Source organism: Mastigoproctus giganteus, chromosome 10 (assembly GCF_048544385.1).
Source record: "Mastigoproctus giganteus isolate SK-2022 chromosome 10, ASM4854438v1, whole genome shotgun sequence".
Classification (NCBI taxonomy): Eukaryota; Metazoa; Arthropoda; class Arachnida; order Uropygi; family Thelyphonidae; genus Mastigoproctus; species Mastigoproctus giganteus.
This window is the reverse complement of record NC_143584.1, coordinates 111,822,725-111,839,850: the sequence shown is the minus strand read 5'-3', so window position 1 is coordinate 111,839,850 and position 17,126 is coordinate 111,822,725. Positions and strand designations below refer to the sequence as shown.

The following is a 17,126-nucleotide window of genomic DNA, read 5'->3' as shown; positions in this document are numbered from 1 at the left end:
AATAAATCTTGAACAGTATTTCTTGGTATGAAAAGCCTAGTAGCTTATAAAATTAATCCCCCGAAGCCCTCGATTTTAGAATTTACTGTTTTAACATCATCAGTTGATCCCACTGTAGTCACCTTTACAAAAACTCTTCCCTTTACCCTTGATGGTAGTACATTTTTAAGTAAATCCCACTTCAGTAGACTGAGATCACTGTCACCAAGTGGTTCCTTTATTTGAAAATTCATAATGCGTGCTTCGTCACTGCTGATAATCAGATCAAGAGTATTACCCTCTCTGGTTGCCCCTCAAACATGTTGCTATAGAAAACAGTCCTCCAACAAATCTACAAAAGTCTTGCTAGCATGTGAGTGACCAACCCACAAGTTGCAGTCAATATCTGGAAAGTTAAAATCCCCCATTACAAGACATTGATTTACTGGCCACTCTATTTCTCTGCACAATTGTTCATTGTACTCATTCGAGTCATTAGGCCTATAACACACTCCTACTCTTATTTTTGCTTTCGCAGTGCCTATGTCACACCAAACTGACTCGACACTGCACTGTCCAGCGATTTCGACTAGCTTAACTTCCTTGGATTTTATGTGTTTCTTAACTAATAGCATAACCCCTCCTCCCTTCCTATCCTGTCTATCCTTCCTATACACATTGTACTCCCCAAATTCCAGTTCTGCATTCCTTATATCAGTATGACACCACATCTCTGATATCCCAATAATATCTGCCTTTGATGTTTTGGGCAATACCTCAAATTCATCAAATTTATTTACTATACTTCTATCATTGGTGTACATGCAAGTATACATGCACCATTTTTATTCTTAGTTACCCTAACACAGCTCATGTATTTTTTTGTTCCATGATGACTCCCAGCAGCTCTTGAAGTCCTTAGCAACTTGCTCTCTAGGCTACTGTCATTACAATAGAAGCAGTGCAAGAATCACTTTCACCCCTGCCTGTGGCTACCATTAATCTTTTATTCTGTGAATCCCCCCAAACTAGCAATTTTCCCACCCAACTAACGTTGCCTCAATAGCATCACTGAATATTCTTGCAACCTTTATATTTAAGTATATCCCATCCCTGTAGAAGCAGTCTCTCCTGTTAGCAAGCACAGACCATGCTGAAAAAAATTCTGCCTCGTGAGCCTTGCACAATCTCTCCAGGGCCGAACAAATTGACCAGGCTGTCATCATATACTCCCTCCTATCGTATCTGGGCAGAATTGAACTTTCAAATTTAACCCTAACTCGCGACTTTTTTTTTTTTTCAGCATTGACCTATACTTGTTAAGTAAATCTGTGGATCTCTTACTCTTAAGGTTATTAGTGCCACCGTGTACAACAATATCACCTTTTGTGCCCTTAAAAGATGATATCTGCTCTACAATGTCATCATCTTTTGCCCTTGGGAGATATACCTGGTCCTGTTCCACCTATCATTTTTGCATAATATATTCCCTGTCTCCCTGACAATAGAGTTACCAACAATAACTAGTTCCTGTGGGACCAGTGCATTCTGCTTTGGAGATTGCCACTGTGTTGCCTGATGCACAGGAGTTGAGTTGGGCAGCTGAGAGCTTTATGGGCCTTCTTATTTATTTCTTTGAGGGCATCTGCCCTACACCTCAAACTTTCTCATCAGAACGCTGAGTTGGTGCCTAATTCCCTCACAGTCTCTGCACCTAGCGCACACACAAAGAGATCCTCCTTGGCTAGATCATGTCCTGTTCTAGACAGGTCCGCAAACATTTCGTATTTCGCAAATTTTTGTAGACTGTGATGCATTGGAGAATCACCCCCCACTTCGATTCTTCCCCGAGCCACAGCACTCTGGCTAATCTGTGAACGTTGCTTAATACTTCTTAATACTTAATTATTTTTTTTATTATGCAACGCCACTTATACAGAGTGTCTCAAAAATATTGGTACAAACATTTTAGGGGAGGTAGGTAACATCTAAAGGAATGTGAATCCCATAGGAACCCATAACTGGAAACGTCACTGTAAGTCAGTAGATGGCACGGTAGTCGCCATACGAAGAGCATGCATCGATATACGAACTGTGAGCTGGCAGACAATCACCTAGTGTATGGATTAGCAGAGGGCAATGGACGAGCCTGCTCAACGAATTTATGGAGAATGCTTCCCAGACAGACATATACCAGACCACCGTTTGTTTGCGCGTGTGAATCAAAATTTGTGCGATTATGGGACATTTAGAGGTAACAGGAGTAGTGCGGGCAGACCACGTTCAACGTGAACTTCCGCCATGGAAGAAAGTGTGTTGAATGCTGTCCAGAATAATCCTACTACCACCACATGTGCCGTTGCCTCTGCCTTAGGAGTGTCTCGTTGCAATGTACAGTGTTTGTTTGTTTGTTTGTTTTTTTGGTTTTTAGGAGCATTAGCAACAAGGCCATATTGCTCCAGGATATGCATCCTCCGTATTTGGTGGTGACGGGCTCGAACCCCGGTCTAATCAAGAAGTGTGTGCTAGGCACTGCTGCTTCTTCCCACCTGGCCACGGAGGCGCCAATGTACAGCGTGTCTGGCACAATGATTCCTTACATCCATTTCATCTCCAAAGGGTTCAGTTACTGTTCCCCCAAGACCATCCTGCACGTGTTGCTTTTGTGCAGTGGTTTCTCCAAGAAAATGTTCAAGACTTGAATTTTCCAGCCTATGTTTTGTTCATGGATGAAGCTTATTTCACTCGGGAAGGCTTATTAAATCAGCACAATGCTCATATGTGGGCTCACGACAACCCATGTGGCACAACATCGCTTTGCAATAAATGTTTGGGCAGGTATGGTCGGTGACTGCTTAGTCGGCCCATACCTGTTACCATCCCGCATGAACTCCGCTAAATATCAGATCTTTCTTGAACAAGGTCTACCAGAGTTACTTGACGATGTTCCAGCAAATGTGAGACGCGACATTTGGTTTCAACATGATGGGGTGCCTACCCATTATGGAAGGTGTGTTTGTGACCATTTGAACAGACATTTTTGGCGTCGATGGATTGGCCATGGTGGACCCGTTGCCTGGCCTCCACGCTCACCTGATTTATCGAGCCTTGATTTCTTTCTGTGGGGGGCCCTCAAATCTATCGTGTATGAATTCCGCCTGCGGAGACGGAAATGGATCTCGTGGTGAGACTCTTCTGTGCTACTGTCAAAGAAACACCAGGTGTGTTCAACCGTGTCTGCCAATCCATGCTGCGTCGGTGTCACGCATGTATTGCGTCTCATGGTGGAACCTTCAAGCATCTGTTGTAACATCATGAAATGCATCCATCTCGTACTCTTATTGTTAATATTATGTCAAATAAATGTTTGTCACTAATTACTGTCTTGTGTCATTTCTACTACTACTTTTCCGTGACATTTCCGGTTATGGGTTCCTATGCGATTCACATTCCTTTAGATGTTAGCTACCTCCCCTAAACATTTGTACCAATATTTTTGAGATATTTTTGATGTTAGTGGTTTGCATTAAAAATGTTGTGTTGAAAGGGGTTTGAGAGTCAAAAAAAGGTTGGGAACTGCTGCTCTGGAGTGATGAATCATGATATATGAAGTCTGTCACAAAATTTATGAGATTAATTTTATAGAAAAATGTATTGTAAAAAAATTTTCTTCCGCTGAAGCTGTTCTCCTTGAAAGTAGCTTCCTTGGGAAGCTATACATTACCTCCAGCACTCATTCCATCCTTGCAAGTTGGCTTTCGTGAGGTCTGTTAGTGCATTGTGTAGTCTTTTTTTCTTTTTCCAAATATCAAGAATCACCTGAATATGGTGACAGATCCATGGAATATGGTGGCTGTGGAAGCACTGGAATGTTTTTGGAGGTCAAAATTCTGTAACAGACATAACATAGTGGTAGGTCACATTGTCACGATGTAAAATCGAGTTTTTGGCCCCTTCAGGTTGAATACACAGAATCCTTTTCCATGGCTGTTTGGGAACTCTTGGTAGAAAGTTTGGTTGACAATTTTATCTTGTGGCAAGAACCCTTTGTGCTTCACTCCATGCTGATCAAAAAAGCAGATGAATATCAATTTCATTCTGGATTTGCCCATTCGTTCTTCTCTGGACATGGTGAATTTGAGATGTGCCATTCTTTTGGGACACCAAAAGCTATTCAGTGATAATGTAGTTTATATCTTCATTGTGCGTAATAGTTCTGTATTCTTTTATTTTAATAACTAAAATGTTAGTGGAGTCTGTTTTATTAGTGAGAAACAAATGATTTTTAATTTATGTTTGTAGAAAAGGTTAAATTTTTTAACTATCACTGAAGCAGAGAACAATTTTATTCCAAATTTCTAAATGCCTTAAGTTTGGTCACCGTGATATGTTAAGGAGGTTACATATTCAAAGTTGGCCATTGCAAATTATTAGCACTCATGAAGAGAACCTTCTCAGAAAATGGAGTATGCTGTTGGTATCACAAATGAACCAGAAAACAAGGCTGATGATATCAAGAGCAAAAAATTGGATTCAGAATGATTGATGGTAGGTAGGTCATATAGATGTTTGCACTTTGCCCTATTGAAGAGTTCATATTATATGAAGAAGTGCACTCTGCCTGCATTATTATTACAGGATAGCTGCAGGTAAAGGTATAATGCTGTTTGTTATATTTTCATGTCATACTCTTGGTCTTTTTTGATCCCTCTAACCAGTGATATGGACAGTTTATTTGCACCCCATTGCAGATCATGCATGTCCAATAATATTGTAAATCTGCTCTGATGGAGATCAATATATGGAGACTGTGAATTTAATAATTGAACAATACAAAAATGGATTAAATGAAAACAATGCTGAACAAGGCAAAAATTTATATTAAATTTTTATAAGATTTTTTGAAGAAAATGTTTTAGAAAGTTGGAAAATACTGTATGTACATTTCATTAAAAGTGCCCACCACTTTTCTAAAAGTCTGAAGTTGCACCGAAGTCTGACCTTAAAGGATTAGCTGCTGTCATTAAAGTATCAATATTTATAAGTTAGAGTATCCAAAAGAGATTAGGAAGTTGCTGAGAAATATGCAGATGTTGTGTTAATCTTAAAAATGAATATTTGTGGAAAATTAGAAAAAAATTAAAATCATAATGTACAAAGAACTGTTATTTTAAATTTAATATAAAGTATAGTATATACATTGGTCTGATTAAGAAATTTAACTTAATATTACAGCATTTCTTTGTATAGGGTAGGTATCTATATGAATATGTTCACCCAACTGGCAAATCTATGATAATAGTAACCTCCCCCCCCCACGTTCCCACAAATGCTGAATAATTGGGTTTTTACTATATTTTGACTTTAATCATCAGATCACTCTTCAGATCAGAGTGCAGTAATATTGTTGAAAGGTGACCTGACATGATAATAGGAAATGGTCCTAATAAAGTGGCCAGCCAGTGTATTTGTTTAATCTGATTTACCTGAATAAGACTTTTGTTGATATTTTTCACTCTTTTTTATTAAATGATAAATAGATTCACATTTTATAGCTAGGAACAAAAACAAGAACTAGAGTCTTAGTTACCTTAGCGGTATTTACTGTATTGCCACTGGACTTTGTAGCACTCTTGGAGATTGACAGGGAGGTAAGGGAACAAAAAACCTTTACTAAGATTGTAATAATAAATGTTAATAATCCTTTACTACTAAGATTGTAATTTACAGTTATTATTATCAAATAATTTTAAAAAATCGATGACAAAAGGAAATAAATTATGGAAATTCAGTCATGATACTGTCTTAATTTGTTGGTTTAACATGTTTGCTGCCTTTACACGTAATGCATAAAATTACACTAGGAGTGATGTGCCACACTGCGCATCTGTGTTCAAAATGCACCCAAACACTGTGTGCCGTAATGCATATATGCAATCATTCTCAATGGTTTCAACTAACGAGTGCTGTAAACTTATTGGCACACTGATTGAATTCTCATTGAGTCAGTATTGGCACAGTGATTGAATGCTTTGCAGTAATGCTTAGCTTTTGTTTATACACTTGGCACACAGTTTTATTTGTGTTTTGCATGTATTGATGTTAGTAAATGTACATGAATAAACTTTTTATAAAATATAAAGATTTGTTCTGATTTATAGTTTAACACAAAAGTAGGTGTTCACTTTTAGCAGTGAATTCCAAACTTTTAATTTTCAACCATTATGTATAAATTTTCTGAATTCTGGTAATGCTGATTTTTTTTTTTAACATACCAAAAATTACAGCACATTGAACGAATTCTCTCACATTTAGGTGGCAGCAAATGTGTTGAACAGAAAGAATATTATGATAACTAGCAAACATATGCTGAATAGCATAAGTTTGCTAGTTATCATATTTAAATATATATTTGCTAGTTTATCATATCATTTTTAACTCACCAGTGGGTTAAAAACATTTTAACCCACTGGTGAGTTAAAAAACATTTTTAAATGGCAGGTTACCTGACAGGTGACCTCCTCTTTGAAGAGGACCTTCGAAAATAATATTCCTACATTAGCAGGAATCAATGATTAAAATTAATTAATTGGAATTATTTTGATTAATTAGAATTGAATAATTATTAAACATTGATTAATTATAATTAATCAATAATTTAAAATCTGAAAATTTTTTGCCTTCCTAAATATAGTAAAACTTCCACTGCAGTACTTTCTGAAGTGATTTTCAGTCAAGATCTTGTGCATAAATTGCACATGAGAACTTGTCAGGTAACTCACTACCATCTTTACAACTGTACTGTTTGGCTTTTTGCTTGATGAGCAATGTGGTACCAGTCAAATGCTGATGCTGTGTATGTTTGTTTATGGGTAGTAGTCTTCAGTAGTAGTCTTCTCTACTAGAGAAGCGTTATTCATTTGAAGTAGTGCAATACCGCTATCTCGTGAAGACAACCACAATATAAGATACAATTAAAACGATGCCTTCTGCACTACTTCTGTAGTTCAAATTTATGGGTTAACTATGGTATATTTACACTGATATTATATAGTTAAGATCCAAATATATAATATCAAAGTTATTCCCTGCATCCAGTTCCTTTGTGACCACATCATGGTATCCAATCAAATTGGTCAGACAAGACTTTCCCTTAACAAAACCATGCTGTGTCTGAGCTATAACTGAAGTCTTGTCTAGATGATCTTGCAGTGCTTCTTTAACCAGTGCCTCCATTAATTTTCCTGAAACAGAAGTTAAACTAATAAGTCTATGATTACTTGTGTCACCCTTTGATCCCCCTTTGTGAATTGGGGTCACATTTGCACATCTCCAGTCCATGGGTACCCCCCCCCCCCCGAGTCCAAGGAAGCTCTCATAATTATGGCTAAGGGTTTGCTTACTTCCTTTGCTGCCTCCTTTAATATAGATCCCATCCACCACAGGTGACTTTTTTATGTCTATCTTGAACAATTTATCATCAACTTTTCTCTCACTTATTACAAAATCATCTAGCTCACTGTCTGAGTTTAATTCACCTCTGCCATTACCCTCCCTGAATAACTCCTCATGTGTGAATGTAGATGCAAAATACTCATTTAGTTTGTTAGCCACCTGAGCAGGATCAACAACAGTTGAACCATCAGTATCCAGTGGACCAATCTGATTCATCCCTTTCCTTTTAGAGTTTACATAGGTAAAGAACTCTCTGCTGTTTTTGTTTTTGCATCCTTTGCCAAAGATTTCTCATAATCTGCTTTTGCTTGCCTAATTTCCTTTGTGACTTAGTTACAGACCAGCTTATATCTATTATAGGCTTCCATGTCACCCATTAATTTTTATGAATCCAATGCATTTTTCTTTTCTTCCACATGTCTCATTAGTTCATTCATCTGACATCTTAGGCCTAAATCTTGAACAATAGTATAAATTGTTTAAGTATAATCTGTTTATATTATACAGAGGCATTATTTATAACATTAAAAAAAATATATAGATAACCTTTATAAGAGTTAGTTCAAATTTGGAGAACAGTATTAAAATAGAGAAAAAGAGAATAATGAATGAATTGTATACCATGTGGCACGTTAGATGGAATAACAGTAGTAGTAGTAGTAGTAGTAGTAGTGGCATGTGATGCAAGAAAGCAAGTGTATGAGTTCATGCAGCATCAGCCAAAATAAAAAAAATAAAAAAAATCACACCATTCCCTCCAAATGCCTATCCAGTTCCTCCTTAAATTTATTTAACCTATCAACTACCACAATGACAGATGGAAGTTTATTCCAGCAATTAACTACCTGCTGGCTAAAGGCAAATTTCCACACATCTGTTCTACATCTGTCTTTTCTTAATTTGAATTTATGCCCCCTTAGGTTCGTAATCTGAACAAGTGGAAGGATCCCATCAGAATTCAGCGTACTCAACCCATTCAAGGCCTTGTACACCTCAATCAAATCATCCCGCAGGTGCCTAGTCTCCAGCCACTGCAATTTGCAGAACTTAAGCCTCTCTCTCTCTTGGTAAGAGGATCCCTTCATTCCCCTCACCAATCTTGTTGCCCTTCTCTGTACATGCTCAAGCAAATCTACATCCTTCCTAAAATGAGGTCTCCAGACCTGTACGCAGTACTCAAGGCATGGCCTGACCATTGCCTTATACAGAGGGACAATCACCTCCTTTTTCCCTGCTTGCAAAATTCCTATATATCATTGACAAAACCCCATGACCTGCCCTGGCAGCCTGTCTGCATTGCTCAGAAAATTTCATATCTGACTGCACAATTACTCCCAGATCTTTTTCATTTTCTACCACCTTAAGTGCAGTACCACACAGTTGGTACGTTTCTCTGGGGTTACTTCTACCCATATGCAGTGCTTTGCATTTGTCAAGGTTAAACTTCACTTGCCACTTCTTAGCCCATCTGCCCAAATTATCTAGATCCTGTTGCAGTAGCACACTGCCATTACTGTCATTAACAACCCTGCCAACCTTTGTGTTATCTGCAAACTTCGACACTAAGCCTGATATACTTTCATCAATATTATTGATAAATATACAAAACAACAGAGGACCCAACACCGAACCCTGTGGGACTCCACTAATAACATTAGTCCACGAAGAGTAGCACCCATTTATTACCACCCTCTGTCTTTTCCCACTCAACCATCCTTTTATCCATTGTAGCAACTTACCCTTAATACCATTCTACTCCAATTTGTACAATAGTCTTCCATGCACAATAGTGTCAAAAGCTTTCCTGAAATCCAAATATATGATATCAAAATTATTTTTTTGCATCCAGTTCCACATCATAATATCCTATCAAATTTGTCAGGCAAGACTTTCCCTCAACAAACCCATGCTGTGTCTGAATTATTGCTGCAGTCTTGTCTAGATGATCCTGCAATGCATCTTTAACCAGTGACTCCATTATTTTACCCGGAACAGATGTTACACTAACTGGTCTGTAATTACTCATCACCCTTCAATTCCCCTTTGTGAATTGGGGATACATTTGCACATCTCCAGTCCTTGGGGACCTCCCCCTGAGTCCAAGGATGCTCTCATAATTATGGCTAAGGGTTTGCTTAGTTGCTTTGCTGCCTCCTTTAATATAACTGGACAGATTCCATCCACCCCAGGTACCTTTCTTATGTTTAACTTCAACAACTTCTCCTCCACTTTGCTCTCAGTTATTACAAAATCATTAAGCACCCTGCTACAATTTGATAACCTTCTGCCATTTTCAAACCTTAACAACTTCTCATGTGTGAATGTAGATGCAAAATACTCATTCAGTTTGTTTGCTATCTGAGCAGGATCATCAACAGTCGAACCATCGATATCAATTGGACCAATCAGATTCATCCCCTTCCTTTTAGAGTTTATATAAGTAAAATAATCCTTCCTGTTTTTCTTAGCATCTTTTGCCAAAGATTTCTCATAATCTTCCTTCACCTGCCTAACCAGTCACTAGTCACTACAACTGGCGTAGTGACTAGGAAATTTATTTCTAATGTACAACAAATGTTACGATACAGTAGGACGGAATGGTTCTTTCCTACAATGTTTACTTCCTATATACTAATAGGGCATGGTTCTTTGAGATCTAAATTATTCCAGTCGGGATTAAAATAAAGTAATTTGTGTTTTTGGGATGGAGGAAGATTGGAATCATATATTACTGCATTGTCATTTGCATGAAGATTTTAGATTAGAATTATTCTGTTCTGTGTTCACAACTGGTGGACGACTTAATGATCTTGTATTTGACAGTGTTAAATTTAGTGCTTTTCAAAGATATTGCAATGAGGTTTTTTTTTTTTTTATATCCCATGGTTTGGTTTTTTTTTTTTTTTTTTTTTTTTTTTTTTTTGCCGCTACTCAGGATTCGGCACCTTGTGTACAGGATTGCCGGCATCCACTGGTATGGCATACCCCACCAGTGGAGCTGGGATATTGCACATGCAAGTGGACCGAGGTCAGGTTCCACATGCTGATGGACAGGCACCAGGTAACATACACTTGTTTATGTACGGCCTGTATTTCTTCAGAGAGATATTAGGAGATAAGCATGCAGTGGTATGCTTATTAGTGGGAGCCATAGACAGGGAAACATACTCAATGTCCAAAGTACTAAACTTGATATTAATTTTTTCACAACCTTCCAATATTCTCAAATTTTGAGTTTTCCCATTTTTTTCCCCTTGATGTTGTTCATTTGGCTAATCCTATTATTTTGAATCTGATATCATTGACTAATCCTAGGCACTCTCCTGGAATCACCTGATGTTTAGGAATTCCTTGTATGTATATCAGTTATGTGCCTGTCAGTGCTAACAGCAGGTGTTGAATTATAGACTGTAATCTTCTTGAATAACATACTCATTACAAAGCATCAACTATATGATTTTTTCCAAGATTTTTCCTGTTAACTATCTCCACCCAATTGTAGTAGTTCATTCATTCAGGGTCAAATTAAGTGAGCCCATTCTGTCATTGTACTTGCATATCCTTTAAGTCAGTAATGCATAACGTTTTTATAAGAAGTTAAACAATAAAATAAATACACTATTATTCAAATGAGTATTTTTTTTTTTTTTTTATATAAACCCCAAACACGAGAGGTATTAGAATCTATAGTACTTAGTACCGTGCTTGGGTTGGAAGTTGAGAAGACGAAAGAAGATATTTCTTGAAATCGGACTTGAACTTCTCTAGACTGTAATTTTCAGGATATATGTATGAAGGAAGGTTGTTCCAGAAAACGGCAGTTGAATGAATAAACGAGGAAGTTGAAAAGTTGGTTCTGTGAGTTTGGAGTTGGACAGTAAATGGATGTTGGCTGGTGGCGGCACGTGTTCGGACTGTTTTGAAAGAGAGCGGGAATTATAGAAGCCAATTCAGAAGAACAGTGTCCATGGAAGTATCTGTAGAAGAGGCATGCAGCAGAAACAGTACGTCTGTGAGACAGCGAGTGGAGAGACTTTGTTGAGAATCATTAATTAACCTAACTTCCCTCTTCGGAATGGAATCGAGAAGCCTGAGAGAGAGGTTTTGGGGACACTACCCAGATGTGGGAACAATATTCCATGGCAGGGCGGATTTGCGACTTATACAGAATAAGCAATTGTTTGGAAGAAAAGTAACGCTGAGAGCGAAAGAGAAAACCAAGTTTTTTAGATGCAGAGGAAGCAATATTTGTAATGTGCTTGTGCCAAGAGAGATTAGAAGTCAGGGTAATCCCCAAAAGAGATATATCATTTTGCCTAGAAATCGGAGTATCACTAAAGATAAGTATAGGAGCAGAAGAATCCTTTTTGCGAGATATAAGACAAGACTGAGTTTTAGAAGGGTTGAAATCAATTAAGTTGTCTTTGCCCCACTGGAGTATTACCTGAAGATCGGCATTTAAGAAATTGGTAGCAGATTTTCGAGAAGTTGAAGCTGATTGAGCAGGACAAAGTTTCTCAAAATGGAAAGTGGAATGCAATGTGCTATCATCGGTAAAACTATGGATAGGACAGTCAATGGAAGAAGGTCATTAATATACAAGAGGAAAAGAGTGGGGGAAAGAACTGAACCTTGGGGGACACTGGCATTAGTGGAGAAGTTAGAAGACAGAGAGCCATCTACCATTACCCTCAGTGAGCGATCAGAGAGAAAACTGGATAACCAATTACTAGTCTCCAGCTGCTGCAATTTGCAGAACTTAAGCCTTTCTTGGTAAGAGGATCCCTTCATTCACTTCACCAATCTTGTTGCCCTTCTCTGTACACACTCAAGCAACTCTGCATCCTTCCTAAAATGAGGCCTTCAGACCTGTACGGAGTACTCAAGGCGTGGCCTGACCATTGCCTTATACAAAGGGATAATCACCTTTTCTCTATTACCAAAATTCCTGTAATATCATTGACAATACCCCATGACCTGCTGTGGCAGCCTCTTTGCACTGCTCTGAAAATTTCATATCTGACTGCACAATTACTTCCAGGTTGTTTTCAATTTCTACCACCCTAATTGTACTACCGCAGAGTTGGTATATTTCTTGGGAGTTACTTCTACCCATATCTAATATAAATCTCTCTACATCATTCTGTCAAATTCATCTCTTGTCTCTACTGTTTTCCCAACTCCACAAATCATTTGGAGCTCTTTGATTTCCTCTTGTTGCAACTTTACTTTCTCCAGTCCAACTTTCCTAACAGTGAGGTAATTTTCCTTGGTGATTTTAATGTTCACAACTCCAACTAGCTTCCATTTTCTAGTCACACCAACCCAGCTCGCCAAGATGCTGAGAATTTTGCAATTACTAATGACTGTGCACAGATTGTTCATTTACCTATAAGAATACTAGACAATCTTAACCATACAGTCAGCATTCTTGATCTTTTTCTCACAACCCTTCTAAGTACATGGTCAAGGTGAGTGGTCTTCTAGACACCTCAGATCACAAATTGGTGATGGTTTCTTCTCCAATGGAGCCTTTATCTCATGGCTATTCCCAACATCGTGTTGTTTGGCATTACAAGAATGCAAAATTGGATGACCTGCGAGATTTCTTTACATCATTTCCTTGGTTGGATTACTGTTTCAAAACTTCTGATGTCAACGCTTCCTCAGATCGTGTCAGTGAAATTATTCTTGTAGGAATGGAATATTTTATTCCATGGTCCATGTTAAAATCTCACCCTTTATCTAAATCTTGGTTTTCCAATAAATGTGCTAAGGCTGTTCAAGAGAAGAATGTTACATATCACAGTTGATTTGTTTCCAATTCTTCAGTTTCATTTTCTGCCTACACGAAAGCTCGCAACAATTGTAAAGCAGTTATTAATCAGTCTAAACTGAAACATGCTTCTTGCCCTAATGGTATCCGAGCATTCTGATCTCTTGCCAAAGCTATTGGCCTTAACTTTTGCCCATCTCTGCTTCCACCTCTGTCCAAACCAGATGGTTCTGTTGTCACTTCAGCCAAGGATAAAGCTGACCTGCTAGCATCCCATTTTTCTTCCAACTCATGTATTAATGATCTTGGTAAAACACCTCCCACCATTTCCAACACGCTCCAATCAGTGCCTGCTGTGGTCTTCCGTCAAAATGAAGCTCCAGGTCCTGATGGTATTTCTCCACTTGGTCTCAAAACCTGTGCTCCTGAACTTACTCATGTCCTTTGCCGACTTTTTTCACTTTCTTATTTCAAAGTTGTTTTTCCTTCTACTTGGAAATTTGCTCACATCCAGCCAGTTCCTAAAAAGGGGTGACAAATCCCTCCCATCCATTAATTGAGACAAATCCCTCCCATCCATTAATTGAGAAATCAATTAATCGCCAACTCTTAAACTACCTATAAACCATCTGTCTGATCAACAATCGCAAGTATGGATTCCATCAGTATCGATCTACCGGTGATATTCTGGCTTATGTTATGCATTTATGGACAAATTCAATGGAAGAGTTCAGTGAAACTCAAGCAGTTGCTCTTGACATCTCAAAGGCTTTCGATCGTGTTTGGCATAAAGGTCTTCTAAACAAGCTTCCATCTTATGGTTTGCCAACTGTCTTTTGTGATTGATTATCCAGTTTTCTCTCTCTCTCTCTCTCTCTCTCTCTCTCTCTCTCTCTCTTGCCGGCCGGGCTAGCCGAGTGGGTAAAGTACCTGCCCGGCAACGCAAAGGTCGCGGGTTCGATTCCCGCCTCGGGCTTGGATCAAAGTACTGCAAAAACCTTGGGAGGTGCAATATGGCCACAGAAGCCGATGCGCCAACAATTACCAAATCAAAAAAAAAAAAATCTCTCTCTCTCTCTCTCACTGCTCACTGAGGGTGATGGTAGATGGCTCTCTGTCTTCTAACTTCTCCACTAATGCTGGTGTCCCCCCAAGTTTCGGTTCTTTCACCCACTATTTTCCTCTTGTTTATTAATGACCTGCTTCCATTGACCGGAAATCCTGTTCATAGTTTTGTTGATGATAGCACATTGCATTCCACTTTCAAGTTTGAGAAACCTCTCCCTGCTCAATCAGCTTCAACTTCTTGAATATCTGCTACCAATTCCTTAAATGCCAATCTCCAGGTAATTCTCCTGTGGGGCAAAGACAACTTAGTTGATTTCAATCCTTCTAAAACTCAGTCCTGTCTTATATCTCGCAAAAAAGGATTGTTCGGCTCCTATGCTTATCTTTGGTGACACTCCGATTTCTAGGCAAGATGATATATCTCTTTTGGGGATTACCCCGACTTCTAATCTCTCTTGACACAAGCACATTAGAAATATTGCTTCCTCTGCATCTAAAAAACTTGGTTTTCTCTTTCACTTTTGGCGTTTCTTTTCTTCCAAACAGCTGTTCACTCTGTACAAATCACAAATCTGCTCTACATTGGAATATTAAAATAAATAAATAAATAAATTTTCAGTTTATACTCCGGGATGACCAAATGGTCATAGGAGTTTACAAGATGCACAGAATACAAGAAACAGCACTGTATTCAGCAGTCACGGGCTTGTTCCCACATCTGGGGCGGTACCCTCAAAACCTCTCTCAGGCTTCTAGATTCCATTCAGAAGAGGGCAGTTAGGTTAATTAATGACTCACCTCTAACAGAGTCTCTCCACTGTCTGTCTCATAGACGTACTGTTCCTGCTGCATGCCTTTCCTACAGATATTTCCATGGGCACTGTTCTTCTGAATTGACTTCTATAATTCCCGCTGTCTCTTTCAAAACAGCCTGAACACGTGCCACGACCAGCCAACATCCATTTACTGTCCAACTTCAAACTCACAGGACCAACTTTTTATCTTACCTCATTTATTCATTCAACTGCCGTTTTCTGGAACAACCTTCCTTCAAGAAGTTCAAGTCTAATGTCAACAAATATCATCTTTTGTCTTCTCAACCTCCAACCCAAGCACGGTATTAAGTACTATAGGTTCTAATACCTCTCGTGTGTGGGGGTTTCAAAAAAAAAAAAATTGCAGTACTTTGCATTTGTCAGTATTATATACTTCAGTTGGCACTTCTCAGCTCATTTGTTAAAATTTTTTAGATCCTGTTGCAGTAGCACACTGCCATTACTGTCATTAACAACCCTGCCAACCTTTGGATCTTCTGCAAACTTCGATATTAAGTCTGATATACCTGATTTATCATTGATAAATATACAAAACAAGTGGGTCCAACACTGAACCCTGGGGGATTCTACTAATAACATTAGCCCACAAGCACAGCATCCATTGATTATCACTCTCTGTCTTCTCCCACTCAACCATCCTTTTATCCATTGTAGCAACTTACCATTAATACCATACTGCTCCAATTTATACAATAGTCTTCCATGTGCAACAGTGTCAAAAGCTTTCCCGAAATTCAAGTATATGATATCAAAATTATTTTTTGCTCCCAGTTCATTTGTAATCATATCATATCAGATTTTTCAGTATCCAATCAGATTTTTCAGACAAGACTTTCCCTTAACAACCCATGCTGTGTCTCTATTATTACCACAGTTTTGTGTAGATGATCCTGCAATGCATGTTTAACCAGTGACTCCATTATTTTCCCCAGAACAGAATTTAAACTAACTGGTCTGTAATTACTCGTGTCACCCTTAGATCCCCCTTTATGAATTGTAGTTGCATTTGCACATCTCCAGTCTGTGGGGACCCCCTGATTCCAAGGATGTTCTCATAATTATGGCTAAGGGTTTGCTTCCAATTTTTCCTTTGCTCTCAGTTATTACAAAATCATTAAACGCCTTGTTACATTTTGATAAGCTTCCAGCATTTTCCTCCCTTAATAACTCCTCATTTGGGAATGTAGATGCAAAGTACTAGTTCAGTTTATAAGCTATCTGAGCAAGATCATAAGCAGTTGAACCAAGTTATTAAGTGGACCAGTCTGATTCCTCACCTTCTAGAATTTATGTAAATAAAGAAACTTTTGCTGTTTTTTTCTTAATATCCTTTGCCAAATATTTCTCGCAATCTGCATTCGCTTGCCCAATCTCCTTTGTGAATTGATTAAACTAACTTATATCTGCCATAAGCTTCTGTGTCACCTGATAATTTATATGCATCCCATGCATTTTTCTTCTCTGCCACGAGACTACTAGGTCCTTGAGGTTGTCACAGACATTCTCTCAGATATGCCAGACAAGCTGTACTTGTTACCTGGGAGTCTAAAACGCTGATGGAACTGATATTTGGGTGACACTCAAGTCAAGTGGACCCAATTTCGGCGAAGTCCACACATCCAGATCCTCTGCTTGCACCTTCATGATGGTGGAACTATTAATAACCTCCATGCACAAGTACATGGTGGGTGACCACACAGGTGTGAACCAAAGTAAGCAGGGGTTGAGGTGTGGCGCCCACACCATATGGAGGAATGCCGCCCCTCTATGTTACTAGGCGGTAGATGACTCTCATCAACCGGTGCAATACCACCACTTTGCTTATTGGAGGCTTGAAGTGGCGGAACCCATGTTTAGTCTCTAGAGCTAAGTTCCGGTCAGCCCTTCCCTATCTCTTCCATCATGCAGTATGATTGATGACTTTTGAGGTTATGATGAACAGCGTGGCGAGATCCATTATTCCTTACATTTTGAGGTACAGCTCTAAAACGGTGTTCGCAGGCCGGCCGCTA

General features: G+C 38.7%; 1 protein-coding gene across 1 annotated transcript in view; it reads left to right on the top strand.

Moving 5' to 3' along the window:
• Window positions 1-17,126, top strand: part of LOC150079223 (DDB1- and CUL4-associated factor 17-like) — a 260,750-nt gene that overhangs the window by 63,951 nt on the left and 179,673 nt on the right. Inside the window, exon 6 of the mRNA XM_090382995.1 lies at window positions 5,535-5,630. Within this exon, the coding sequence (XP_090239121.1) occupies window positions 5,535-5,630 (96 nt within the window). The remainder of the gene's footprint in view (window positions 1-5,534; window positions 5,631-17,126) is intronic.